This window comes from Anser brachyrhynchus, assembly GCF_964034855.1.
Source record: "Anser brachyrhynchus genome assembly, chromosome: 3".
Lineage (NCBI taxonomy): Eukaryota > Metazoa > Chordata > Aves > Anseriformes > Anatidae > Anser > Anser brachyrhynchus.
Genome location: NC_137696.1, coordinates 43,909,787 through 43,924,282, shown reverse-complemented (window position 1 = coordinate 43,924,282; position 14,496 = coordinate 43,909,787). Strand labels below are relative to the sequence as shown.

The 14,496-nt window shown below is 35.1% G+C and overlaps 1 protein-coding gene across 4 annotated transcripts in view; it reads left to right on the top strand.

The window, feature by feature from the left end:
• FMN2 (formin 2) overlaps nucleotides 1-14,496 on the top strand; it is a 188,465-nt gene that overhangs the window by 135,489 nt on the left and 38,480 nt on the right. For all 4 annotated transcript variants that reach the window (XM_080585106.1, XM_080585107.1, XM_080585108.1 and 1 more), the window contains one exon: nucleotides 1,700-1,792. In XM_080585106.1, coding sequence (XP_080441232.1) covers nucleotides 1,700-1,792 — 93 coding nt within the window. The remainder of the gene's footprint in view (nucleotides 1-1,699; nucleotides 1,793-14,496) is intronic.

Genomic DNA, 14,496 nt, shown 5'->3' with positions numbered 1-14,496 from the left:
GGGTTACCTGTTTAATTGAACATATTCATGTTCAATTTTGTTTTGCTTTCTAAAAATCTTCTGGTACTTATTTCTATTTTCCTTTAAGCTAAATTAAAATGAGACTGAAATTGTTATTGTCTCCCTGGCTTCACTTTGCTTCTGTGGACTTGCTGATTATGATTTGAATCAGTCTCCCTTTCTGTATTTGTGCATTTTAAAATCAATACTGCTAGTTGTCTTTTGTGTATTCACAGCTATGAGGAATGATGATTAAACAGTTTCTGAGGTCTAAATCTGCAATATCCAAAGATTTGTCCCAGACATAGCAGAACAGATGAGTAGTACAGTAAAGGTGAATCAATTTCCACAACTAACAATACAAAAGAGTGATGTGACTACCATCATATCTGTTTACCTTGTTGGTGCTTGAATGACTAGGTACAGATCTACAGTGGGCTGGCTGACCAGCATTTGTTATAGGTAATGAATCTCCAGTTCATTACCTTAAATTATATTATCTTTAATTGCAATACCACCACCATGCTCTTTCTGATACGTCATTAATTTGTTGCTGTAAACTAGATAATGTTATTACTACAGATTGTGAATTCATGCTTGGTTAAGTAAGAATGACCTGACAACTAATTATTATTATTTTTTTAAATTCCTGAAATCCTTTAAAATATTACAGAATCACATTTTTTGAACACACAATGTATTTAAGGCTACTATTTGTTTATTTCCGGTCATCAAAAACAGACTATTTCTCATCTGTAGGTATTTGGACTGATCCCATTCTAGACATCTATATTTAAAGTAGATAGTTATAATAGTGCATTCTGCATCTTCAGATTTTTTTAATCTCTAATTATTTTTTGTTTGTAAAGACATAGCAATAATCCTGTTCCTCTGAAAGAAACCCTGAAGTGTAAATTAGAAATACACTTTTTGCATATGTGCACTTTTGTTGGAAAACTTGAGGCACAGTCATTTTCCAGATGTAGTGTCAATTATTTTGTTGCCCCAGACTGAATTACCTTGGTTCATCTGTGGGAATATGGTGATACCACCTAACCAATTACTTATATGTCAGGGAAGCTTTGGGCTCAAACTTTGCCCTGGTCTCTGGTGCAGTAAGAACCTAGCTGTCCTCCCCTGAGGTCTCTTCAAGCTATAATGACTCTACTCTCATATTCTTGCACTTCAATAATTTTTCACTGTTACTTTTGAACAATGCAAAACACTTAACCCCATCTGTGGTTTTCGCAGGTATTAAGCCATCACCTATACATAAGCACTATGATTAAGGTCCCTCCAAACAGTTTGTGCTGGTTTTGCAACTGAATTTTATTTTGATTAAGGTATTTCACCTAAGTTCATGTATATCAAACTGACTTGCAATCACTGTTCATAATCACTGTTCAGTCTCTTAAATTTGCCTGTCTTCTTCAAAACAGTTGAATACTTTTGTTAATCTGCTCATTTAAAATAATGCACTGGTTACAAGTAATCTTCATATTTTGGTCAAAAACATTTGACCACAGCATAGCTGTTCCTGAATATATTATCATAGTGTATATACTTGAAATAGTATGCTTGAGGAACATATTCCAGCAATTTCACTGGCTATATGTTAATTCAAGGGTGTCTTTTATTACAGTGTGTAGATCCATACTATGATGTGTCATCCTAAACTAATCTGTTATTTCAATTTCAGTATGTGAGACAGAAGCAGCAAAAGTTTATCAGCTATCACTAGAAGAGCACCTCCAGCCTTTCAAAGACAGCATGGAACAATTCATTAGTCAAGGTAAATAATGAAACGTCACTTAACCTTTTAATGACATTTCAAAGGCAAGTTATGGGAACAATGTTTATACATTGTGGGAAAGAGACTGTTTATTTTGGCATCATAGAAAGATGTGGATTAGTTTAATCAGATGCCACACAGTTCTAAAAGATTTACAAAATGATTCTGTTGTACTGTAGGTGACTCATTCTCTTCTGCATGACAGCAAAGACAAATGCTATTGGCTCAAGTGTGTGATCTTCCGATAAGTTCAGCATTCCAGAGAAAATAATTTTACAACCTTTTTTTCCTTGAAAAATTATTGAACCTGGATCTGTGTCATTAACTTCTTTCCAAAGAGATAATTCTTTTGTATTTGCCAAAAACATGGAGTAAGCATAGCAGAAGTAGTTAAAGTTTTTCCAGATATAAGGCAAATCCATATGAAATAGTTGGACGTGATTAGTGGAAAATGCTGCAAGATAAAATATATTAGAAGTATCCATGATGAACTGGCATCCTGAGTGCTAGATGGACCAAAAAAAATTAAAAATGAATAGAATATGTTTTACTAGTCTCTTCTTTTGCAAGACTATAGGAAGTGTGGATAGCTAATTTTTGACTAGTGGTATATCAGAGCATCTCTTGAAATACTGCTCTGAAAGAGTATATTCTGTCTTGACCAGTTCAAATTTTGGTACAACTTGGAGTTGAATACATCAGGGTAACAATGGCCTGATGAGTTACACTAATAATTTTAACTAATTAAATAATTATTTTTTAAATAATTTTAACTTAGTCACATTGCATCTCTTTCTGCTTTGACACTGCATTTTATAATAGAAGACAGATCTGTTACCTTCTGATCAGATGACTTATGTGAAAAGTCACTTTCTACTTCTTATTCAATGTAACACAGATCTAGGTTAATGAATTACTGAGAGATAATAAGCTATTTTTTAGAGAAATCATTATTAACTGACTATACTGTATGTTTGAGAGGCTAGCCAGGTATGCACTTTTTTTTTGTTAGAATATCTAAGATGATCATCTGTGCAAACACTTTAAAAACTAATATATATATCTGTTAGCATTCCAGAACATACTGGTCCATGCTATTAGATTCCCAATTATAGTGAATAAACTCTGATTAAAATTTGTATATATGAATATTGCAAAAACATTATTTTGAACTAACTGATGTGAACTGATGCTTCCTGAGACAAATGCCTGTTTAACAAATCTGGCAAGCAGGATGTTGTGTCCTTCAACAGTAGGTATGAACTATTTTAAAACTGGATTTTGGTTGTGTACTTGATATACAGCCACTGGCATGATTAAACATATAACAAGTATTTTACATTAGGTTTTTATTATTATTGATATATGTAGAGAGGAGACAGTAAAATCACAAGTTACTCTGAAACAGATCACTAATGGTATACTGTAAATCGTGCCACATGTTGGCATATTAACCTTAATAACAGAATAACAATTCAAATGTGGGGCTTATAATACATCAGAGGTGTATCAGTTAAATTTCTTTCAGTCAGAACAGTTTGAGAAGTATGACTCTAGTGTAGCTTACTTTCATTTTTGACTATGGCTTACAGAGGGTAATTTATATAGAGGGTAAGCTACAATAATTTGTTTTGTTTTTACAAGGATGTGTGATTTTTTTTCGCCTTGATTATGTGTATGTATTTAAGGAAAGTGTGGAAAAAAAACATATAGAAATGCATCTCATCCATGAAGAACTTTGCTGTGTTCCCATGTTAACAGTGGATATTACCAGGTCATTGACAAAAAGAGAAATCCATAATGTCACTAAAAATATCATGGTTGCATTTTAATTACAATAATTAGAAATGTAAATTGTGAATACAGGGAATTGTGACTAAACAATTTCTACACTGATTTAAAACTCTAAAGACTATTTTGCAGAATTCTATTACAATATAAGGCAGACAAAGGTTAACATACAGGAAAAAAGAATCCCTGGTTAAGTTCCAAAAATAAAGTAATTTTAAATACCTTTCATTATGAAATCCTTTGTTTTTACTTCATAGGATTGAATTCAGACTTGAAAGAGGCCATGTTTAAAGCAGGATTTCTCTTTCCTGTTCAGTGTTTGACAGGCTTTTGATCTAGATATTTTTTCTAAGGGCTTTTGTTGTTTATGTAGACATAATCGATGAGTCTTTTCAGCTAGACTGCACACATGATCATTTAGAAAAACAGAGGAACAATTCTTGGCACCTTTTGGGGATTTGTGTTTATATAACATATGCTCTGGGCAAAGAAAAATCAAGCTTTAAGTTTTATCTTTTCAAGTTCCAGTTTCTCTAAAGTCAGAAAAAGTTTTAACTTATAATTCAGATGAAAAGCATTTTTCATAGGGTTAAATAATTTGACATGTTTATATGATGCCTTTTCAGAGTAGATAACTTGTGTGCATAATGGGACCCAAAAGTTCAAAGTAGCTAGTTATTCACTTAAACTTGTTGCTAGCAGTTAAAATGGAAAATGGGTTTCCCATCGGCAAGAATACTTGGACATCAAATTAAATATCCCTGGCAAGGGGTTAGAAAGGCACTTTTTATAAGAATAGTTACTGTCTGGCACAGTTATGTAACTTTGAATTAAGTTACTGTAACTAGTCTAGCTGATTGTTACTATTGATGTATTAATAAAAAAACAACTTTTTTTCCTTAACGTTAACACTTTTATTAGAGCCGTCAGAGGCAAAAATGGCTGTATAATAGAGTTCTTCTAGCTGAGTTGTAAAGATTAGTCATTCAAAGGATAAAGAAGGGGAAGAAATATGGAATGTGTTCAGTCATAACGTTTTAGATAAAAATGCTAGTGGTATGTACAATTGAGGCTGTCCAGCGCTTGTCTTGCTAGCCCACTCAGTAGACTAGTCATCATATTCATCAAAATAAGCAAAGTAGTAAAAGGATGTCAGTCTTTTTTTCTGATGGACTTCAGGGTCACTTATAAAATGATCATTCTCCTTAGCAGAAGATTAAACCTATCCTCTGTCATACCCTCTCTACACTGGCTCAGCAAATATTTGCAAGCACTCTCTATCCTGTGCATTTAATTTTGGAGGGTCTACGTGCCTTGAAACTTCCAAGGCAACCCTCTGTTCTCCCATGATTTCTGTCTTTCTCTTTTTTGGAGCCACGTGCAGTAAAACATTCAGTAAAAGAATGCACAACATACAGTACTTTTGTATTTCTCAAATTCCAATATGACCAATTTTTGCTGAAGTTCTCTGTACTCACAAATCATTTTTTTAAAGACACTTGCAAAAAAGAGATTTAAGAGAAATTGTCAGAATATACAGGACTTCTAAGAAGTATATTGTTTTATTTATTACATATTTCTAACCATTTATTTAAAGCCGTAAAGTACTAAAAGTTCTAGACTTAAAGTACCAAAATTTCTAGACTTAAAGTACTAAATAAGTACTATTTGCATCTCTCCAATACAGGAGTGTAGTCTTTACTGAAGTTTTCTTTCTGTGAGTTACTCCAAACAAGTTATCACGGTTTGAATAAGAGAGATCACAAAAGAAAACACTACTTGAAAATGCTGTCCCCTTTGGAACTGTACTTTGTTGTGGGCGGAATAGTGACCCACAAACATCTGAGATCACATCCACCAGTTTAGGAAGCTTTGGAAATCACTTCTTTTCCTGGGGGCAAGCCTTCTCAGGACACACAGGAGACAGTAGAAACAGTATCATGCAAGTTATAGAGGAAATTTGTTAGAGGTTAGTAATCCTTTAACACTTGATAGGATAGCCAGCTCATGTTAAATAAATAAAGGTGTGTGGATGAACCGCAACCGAGTCTCAATCCCCAGGTTTTAACTGTGAATAACTTTGCAGTGAAAAGCAGTTTTTGGGAGCCCCAGGGACTCCAGATTGGCTGTACATTCTTGTCAGCCCGACAAGGCAGAGAACTTCTAAGGAGAAACTCTAAGGAGGCAGTAGCCACTGCACCCTCATACAAGTTTGGTTTGGGACCTGGAAAGAGGCAAAATATTCAAAACAGATTTTCAACTTTATAAATTTTGTAAATGTGACTGACTTCAAATCTGAGGAAATCATTCAATATTGAGTTAGCTTCTGAATATGATATCATTAGGTTTAGATTTTTAAAAAGTATTATAGTGTAGGATACTTGAGCACTAGAATGTATTGCTTTTAAAAGAAGTAAAAACATACTTTTCAGGTGATTAGCTAGTTCATCTGGAAAAGGGAATAATTCCAGTATTGTAAGTTCAGGTGAACAAGGTGACCTTTCAACCTGTGGCTCCTTCTGGTCTTACTTCACAAAATTCTGCAATCGCTAGTGAGTGCCAGCCCCACGTTTCATTCTGCTGGACTCTTCTCCAGGCCCAAGTTCTAGCCATATCCTCATGATCTTGCAGAATAAAGATGCTAAAATTGTCCTCTTGATGGAACTGACTGTAACCGTCTCCTTCTCTTGCCAGAAAGAGCATTCAGGAATCCAGTTTCCAAACCTTTAGTAAATGAATGTATAAATCACAAAGTGTGTTGTATTTATTTTTATAGCTGCAACCAGCTAGTTGGCCATAACTTGTTATTTTACGTCAAGCAGCAAAAGGCTGTGCATCATCATATGATGGATTGTGAATGAGACTAAAGCATCAGGCTGACTTTTGGATGGTTGGGTTCAGCTCCTGGCTCCAGAAGTACTGTAGATGATTGCGAAATGAATGCTGCTAGGATAATCTTAATTCTGGCATTTTCTAACATAGAAATGATTGATTTTGCAGATTACATTTTCATTAAATGTTGCTTTTATAATTTGATTAATATAGGGGATAATGTAGCACTATTTCTTAATTTTTTCTAAAAATAATTTGAGAAAATGACTAAAACCATTAGGAATTATATACGAAGAAATATTTTTGGTTTTGTTTTTCTTTTAAAAAATACAACATTAAGGGGTCAGATATCGCTAGATTTATGTGGAGACATTCACTTTAAATATTATCAAAATGCACTCATTACTGAGACAATTTTTTTTAAAGAAATCATTGGAGGGATCTTTAGATAGAGCAACATACAATCACTACAACAAAAGTGCAGGAATTCACACTTAAACTAGTTCCATGAATGTTTACATTTTTATGTTGGTATTCTCTTCATTGGATTATTGAATGAGCTTTTAAAACTTTTTCTTTGAGTGCTGAAAGTATTTTTGTAATCTCACACTGACATCTTAATGCTAATAAATAGTTTAACTTCGGTATTGTATAAACTTGTCCCTACCTCAGATGTCAGCACCTCCATTGGTGTACATTATTACCTAATAATCCGAATTCACGTTCTGTTGTATTTGCAACACTAAACAGAGTTCACTGAATTAGCCTCTCCTTGCCTCAACATCCATGAAAGGACAAACCTTTAGACCCGTCATGGCAGCTGTTTGTGTCTTTGGCACAGGACCTCACTGAAACATTTTTTTTTAGGCATAGGCATCAGTACAGTGATTGCAGACAACACAGGTGTGATAGAGTAAGAAAGGCATTGGTTTTGGTATTGGTTGGTAAGAGGTCAGTATGTGAGTGTCACAATGTCATCCACCCCAAAACTATTCAGAATGAATGCAGCAGATTACTGAAGTTAATGAAAAGTTTATAGATAATTAGAGGCAAAGATAATCCACATTTTATTCTCCTTCTCCTGTAAAATCCAAAGAGCATTTAAATAATGTTGCTTTTACCATCTACTTCGTAGGGTGGTGAAGAAAGATAGAGATATTAAAACTTACGCAAGACAACTTTGTTCCTGTATTGTCTCTAATTATCATGGCATTGCATGTTCTTCAGTAGTCCAGAGTCCAGGCTTACAGCTGGACAGCCTTGCTTTTAAATTAGACGTAAAACCTCTTGCAGTATCTTTACCTAATAATGCATATTTAGTCCTAAGTATGCTAGCTAACTGCATGTCTGTTTAGGGTCTAGTCCTGACTTCACGGAGACCTTTGCGCTGTGTATGACTTTAGAAACACTAGTATGGGGAGTGGTGGTCAAAGCTGTACATGAAATACAATGTATTTTACTTCTTTGCATGTGACATTTAACAACATTATAGTGAATAGTCATGAAATGCACGTAACTAGAGTATGATGGCATGGTATTTTTTGGAAGTGTTGGAACTGGGCCCCATTTCCAGTTCCCTTCAGCTGACAGTAGATGTCATCTTTCAAAGGGTGATAATAAGCTATCTCTTTACTGTTGCCTGAGATGGATTAAAAGAAGAAATGAAAGTAGAGAAAATTCAGATCTTAAAACATGTATTGAGGGCTAAGCAGGACTTGTGCTGCTTTTTGTTGTTGTTCTTATTTATTTGAGGAATCAGGTTCCTTTTATGGAGTCTTCTGCTGATAAGTTTAATTGTCTCTATAGTTTCAGTGATCACATACTCATAGAGAGTTTTAGCTGTGGTTCTATGGATCTTGGTAGTGATCTATGGGACAACACATAATCTGAGTTGTTCTTGAGTGAGAGTGTGAAGTCATTGTGAAGTACAATTGGTTGGAATCAATATAAATGTTTGTTTAACTCACAGGTGTTGAAAAAACTGGAAAAAACGTAATTAGAAAAATACCCAGCATGTTAGATGCTCTATTCCCAGTTATCTTCAAGATACTGGGGCCTGAGTGAAGTATTTATATGTTCTGTTTCATGTATGCATGAAAATCTTGGAAAAATGGGGGAGAGGAAGCAGGTGTTCTTCCTGCTCACTACCTTCTACGGATGTCATAGGAAATCCAGAAGGATCTAAGACTTCTTTTACAGTTTCCAGAAGAAATTCTGCTTTCTTCTTTTTGCAAAGCTTTTTTAGATTTCTCATCTTTGTTTACTATAAATAGAAATTCTCAAAACTACAGCAACGTAGCTCTAACGATTCATCCATCATAAAGGCATTGTATCTGTCAAAACCAAAAACAAACAGAAAAACACAACGAATGACAACCCACATCCTGGCTTCACTTGAAAGTTACCGGAAAGATCATGCATAGTTAATTATAAACAAATACTAATTAACACTCTTTGCCCCCCCCCCCCCCCCCTTATATAAAAGATTTAGGATATAGACAAGCAGATGAAAGGATTGATTCTTGTCTTCCATCTGAGATTACTCAGATGCATTCCTGTATTCAATTACCTGAGAAGATGTGATATTCCCTTAAGAGACATCAGGAGATCAGAAGGGATGGCAGTTTCGTGCATCTTCTTACTCATAGCCCTTTGAAACTGGTTCAGTAGAAGTAGCTTAAATTGCAACAGGGTTTGGGGCCAGATGGTGTCTACAGACAGTAATTGCTGGGTCAAGATCATGGCACAGGCTAAAAGCAAAATGTTCTGGTGGAACGTAAGCTCCGGGGGGGTGGGGGTGATATTTCAATGCTGTTTATAGACCTTGGAGGTCTACTCAGAATCATTTCTGAATCTGAACCAAAGGCTCAACCTGTTTTGTGACTATGCTTATCTAGTACATTTGCACACAAATTATTTTTAACTGTTAAAGTCCCTTTTCTCTCATGAAATTTCTGTTATTGCAGGTTATAAGCTTAAATTTGCATATTAATATTGCATATTAAGCTTATGGTTTTTTTTTTTACAAAGCCACTGAGAACCAGTGACATCATCATTTAAAGTTTAATGATCATCTAACTCTTGTTTACAGTCTTGCCAGAAACCTACTTCCTTTTTTGATAGATTCCATCTAAAAAGACTGGTTAGCTTTTCCCAGTGCCACTCTTCTCCCCAACTACGTCGTGGTTAATAAATTAAACATGCAAAGAGAACAAACAACAACAACAAAAATAGAAATTTAGTCAAAGAACATTCAGAAGACCAAAGGGGAGAAGAAAAGATTTTTTTTTTTTGTAGCTTACTTTAAGGGCTTTGCACTCACAATGTCTCTTTGTTGTTCTTTGATAGTTAATATTGTAAAGGAGTTTCAAAACAAGCATTGAACAGTGTGCTTATTTCCAGACCAAATAAAATAGTTGTAAGTGTTATTTAACTGTGTTCTGGGGGATATTTAAAAACTGCATGTACCACCAAAAAAAATGGAGGAACTCTCCTAGAAGCTTTGGCAGAGGTCCTGCGGACTTGAACCTTAGACCCTAATAATACAAGTGTGACTACATGCTTTGTTCATGCAACATCTTATCTCTCTCTGTTCACTGTCCTCTCCTAGTCACATGTTTGAGATAACCTGCAGAAGGTTTCCTCGTAGCCTCAGATAGGCATTTCAAGTCCTCAGATCCCAGTGGAGTAGGTCTGCAGCATGTTTTAAGAAAGTCTATCCCTCAACTTTGTATTTATTTTTTTGGTCTGTTTGGCCCTTATTGTTTTTTGTTTTTATTTATTTATTTATTTATTTGGAAGGGGTGGTTAGGGTTAAGATATTTGCTATATTTTGTTGTATTTTCAAAGTCATAGCTAATATTAATTCAGCACACTGTGGGGGGAAAAATGTTCTTTAAAGATCTTGGTAAAACTGCAGGAAAGGTTTGTAAAAGTTTTGAAGATAGAGAGTTTATTTTTTTTTCAGTAAAAAGAATTTCTAAGAATTCTACTGCTTTTAAAATGCACATAGTGCAAGGCAGAATACTCCCTATTTAAAGCAGTAGTTTCAAGTCTTAGACCACCCCATTAGTCTTAGTGCAGATATTTCCAAAGATTTTTAAGTCCATTGGAAGAGGCGATAAAGAATGAAATGTTGCACTTCCAAATAAGAAATTGCAAGAACTGATAACAGAGAAAATAGAACTTATATCCAATGCCTGTACAGAACATAATCATATACATACAGAAAATCAGGTACGTTTTATTGTTTTGTTTTTGCAACAGCTTTAATGCAGAAAGTATAATGATTACATTTAGAAGAGACTGATCTAGAAAGTTCATTGGACTGAAAATGAGAAAATACTTGGCAGCATTCTTAGTTCACAGAGTGGCTTGATTCCTAAAAAGGTTTTAGCATAGTACATCTGAAATGTCAGTTGTCGTTTCGATCAGAAGGGACAATTCATGGTCAAAAATAACTTTTATATCCTTACCTTTGAACCCCTCTTTATTTCATTTAATCATTTAGGCTTCTAAAAAATAAATAAATAACAACAACCCCCCCCCCCCCCACAAATGTTCACCTGAAAGTGAACAATACTGTTCTGCTAAACACTGTAATTTTCTAGAATGCCTGTGTTTGATTCTTTCATTTGGTTTTGTATAACATTTCAGATTTTCTTAAATGTGTAGATCACTTTGGTATGACTGTTCATATACGTGCCTTTGCAGAAGTTTGTATGTAACCTTTGCAGGACTGGAATCTAGAAGAATTGGAAGAGCAAACACAATAATGGTGTGTATCATTCTAGACTGTGTGTCTATGCTGATGACAACACCTTTTATACATTAAATTAATTAGACATCATTTGTGCAGCTTTGTTGGAAATATCTTTTTGAATTGCATGAAATCAACCTTTATGTCCAGGTTATTAAACATCAAACAGTAGATTTAAGCAAATACAAAAAGTGATGCTACAAATTAGAATATCTGATGTAAATTTTGATGAAATACATATAACCTGTAGTTAGACAAATTGATTGAAGAGTCTGGGATATAGTACAACCCTCATGCTTGGGAAGGAATGATATAGGGAGGAAGGAATGTACTTGAATTTTGACCAAATATATGAAGTATTTAGGAAATACAGAGCTTGCAGTAAATGGGGACAAATTAAATACTATGAAGATATCTTAATGGAAAAAGCAGGCAAACAGTAGAGCATTGTCCCATAAGAAGTCATTAGAGATGCTTTCAAAAGAAAAAGTGAAAAAGGAGTAAGTTAACTTAGTATATGTTATGAATAGAAAAGGCAGCTTCTCTTCCTTGTTCCATGAGAGGTCATTTTCACTCTGAAGTGTTCCTTTTTCAATATTGCAATGTTCGTCAATATGACCCGAGGTTATTTTTCAAATAGGTAGATTTTACAGGATATATATGCTTTCAGGATTATGAGAGCTGCATATGAAGACCTGCAATGCATTGAATGTGTGTAGGCAGAGTTATAAATCAAGTATTACCTTTGTTCTCCTCTGCATTATGTGAAATACAGGGACTAATACTTCGGGTATGATGTAGATTTTATAGGTATCTATTAGATTTGAAACAATATCTTTGGAGGCAGTTCAGAAAATTAGTGTCAAGGATCAAGAACAGTAATTTCAGTGCAGAGGGCTGAGGAAAAGATGTTGGGTCAATAAAATATGGAATATTTTTAGTTGGCAAAGATTACTGACCCGTGAATGGGAACCTCTGCATCTGTCATAAGAGCCTGCAAAAAGTTTCTTATGTGATCAGTGGAAGTATATATATATATTTATATATAAACATATACAAAAGCAGATGAGACTACAAGACCTCTTTTAATGTTTTTCAAAGAAAAGCTGTAAGACTTTCTGAAGTTTTCTGAAGAAGTCTTGCTTCTTCAGGACAAAGAGAGAGAGCAGGAATTTTAGTGGCTGAGCTGAGCACCCTGATGTGCTCAGCTGCCACAGTACCCTTGAAGATGACAGATTTTCTTGCACCAGCTATTGCCAGGGTAGGTTCACTGTGAAATGGGTAGGGATTTTCTCCTTTTTGCTTTACCTGTTGGAGGAGTTCTCATCTGTGAAAGGAAACATAGTTTTCTTCTGACACACCTCTCCCCACATGGCTGCCTTTCAGCTTGTACTTAGCACTTAATTGATATAGGCTGCCAAGAAAGAATGACAAGACAGTGCCTTTCAGGCACTCTGTTTACCAGTTGTGATGTACTGCTTTGGAGGAAGAAGTGACAGTAAAGATGCATTATATTCAATGAAATGGAAAAGTCTAATGCAGTATGGGGAATCTCTGGCTGAATCTGTCATAGCTGTAATGTTCAGAAATACCTGGAGCTTTTGGGGAAAAACTATATTAAAAACATTACTCCCTTGCTGAAACAGAAAAATGGGTTGAAAACAGTTTACCAATGGAGCAATTAGTATGGCAAAATACCAGCAACCACTAATATTAGGTGATCATGTCAGTGGCCAATTTCAGAATTTATCGGACGCTCTAGATGCTTCAGCAATCTAGTAGTTAATCCAGCGTATGCATATGACAGTAAGACTTTTGTGGTTTTGATAACCAACAAGGAAAGAAAGCATCCTGTTAAATCTCAATGAATGTCTTTGACTAGCTATTGTCCACAGCTTTCAGTTGTTTACTGTATACTAGTACAAAAGTAGTCATTTAAATGTTTACTTTGGACTGGGACAGATCCTTGAGTGTATGTACCATGTTTTCTTCTCTTCCACTGGTGTCACCTGTCATCTTGTTGAAGCAGAAACATTTTAATACTGTTCTTTAACTTTTTTTCATCTTGAAAAACAAGAAAGCAAATGGATTGCAAGTCTGATTCACACCTGAATAATGTCCTTTTGATAACATTAAAAAGATTTAGAGGTGTCATGTCATCACATGTTTGGAATAGACTACAAGGGAATTCTCTCTTAGAGAAAACTCTTTCCTTGCAAGACTGTTAATGCCAAGAGGTGATCTGATGCAGAATGAAATCGTGGGGGGGGGGGGGGGGTATAGTAACTGCCTTATGCATATGTGCTTATTAGCTTAAAAAAAATAAAAAAAAGACTATTACATACAACTGAATAATTCAGGGATTATCAAGATTCTTTGTGTAGTACCCATTCTCTAGGAAATGATTAAAAGTACAGATGCATGCTTTTAAATTAGAATGGAAATAAAAAATGTGTTGCAGCATTGAGACATTCTAACACACTTTGATAAGCCTTGTACAATTTGTACTTGCACTCTTTCAAAAAAAAATTTGAAATATTTGCTCTGTTGCTTTTTCAGGTAAATAGTTGTTTGTAAGCATGTGTAGAATGGTTGGAGATGAGGAAAAAGCCAAAACTAGACAGTTCAGATGTTATGTCCCATCAATCCTATAAGATTATAAAAAGGGTTCTATCCTACAGATGTAAGTACTAAAAGACTATCCTAAGCAGGATCATGCTAGCCTCCATTTCCAAGCATTGTTTAACTGAGAGGATTCCAATTTGTGTTTCAGTAACAGCACTGCTTATTTTAGAAGCTGTAACTGAAGGTACATTAGTAAAAGTGTTAATGTAAAATTATATATTCTCCCTTCATCCAAGGAGTCTGGGTGGAGTTTCTTCTCTCTTGCACCATATGGTTCTACAACAAATTATACCTTGACTTTCAGGATTGAAGTATAAAGAAAAAAAATCTGTCAAAGCTGCCAGGTTTCACCTGGTTTCATATCCAAAGCAAGACAAGGCTTTCAAGCAAAACTATAAGTCAGCCCAGATTCACTCAACACTGGGCCCAGGTTCACTCAGAAGAAGGGTTTTGAGCCCTCTCAAACCTTTTGAAGAATCTGGGCCGAGTTTCAAGTCAGTAATGAAACCCGTAATCAGGCAGGCTTCACGTTCTTTTGAGTTTCCTTGAGAACTTTTACCCAGTACTCCCTCAAGTTTCCTGTGGCTTGCTGGGATTTCTTTTTCACTTCAGACAAAACAAGGATGGAGCCTTAGTCTTCAAATAACAATTGCTAGATACAAAGTTTGCTGCTGTGGGTAAACTGAGCACTGCTCGC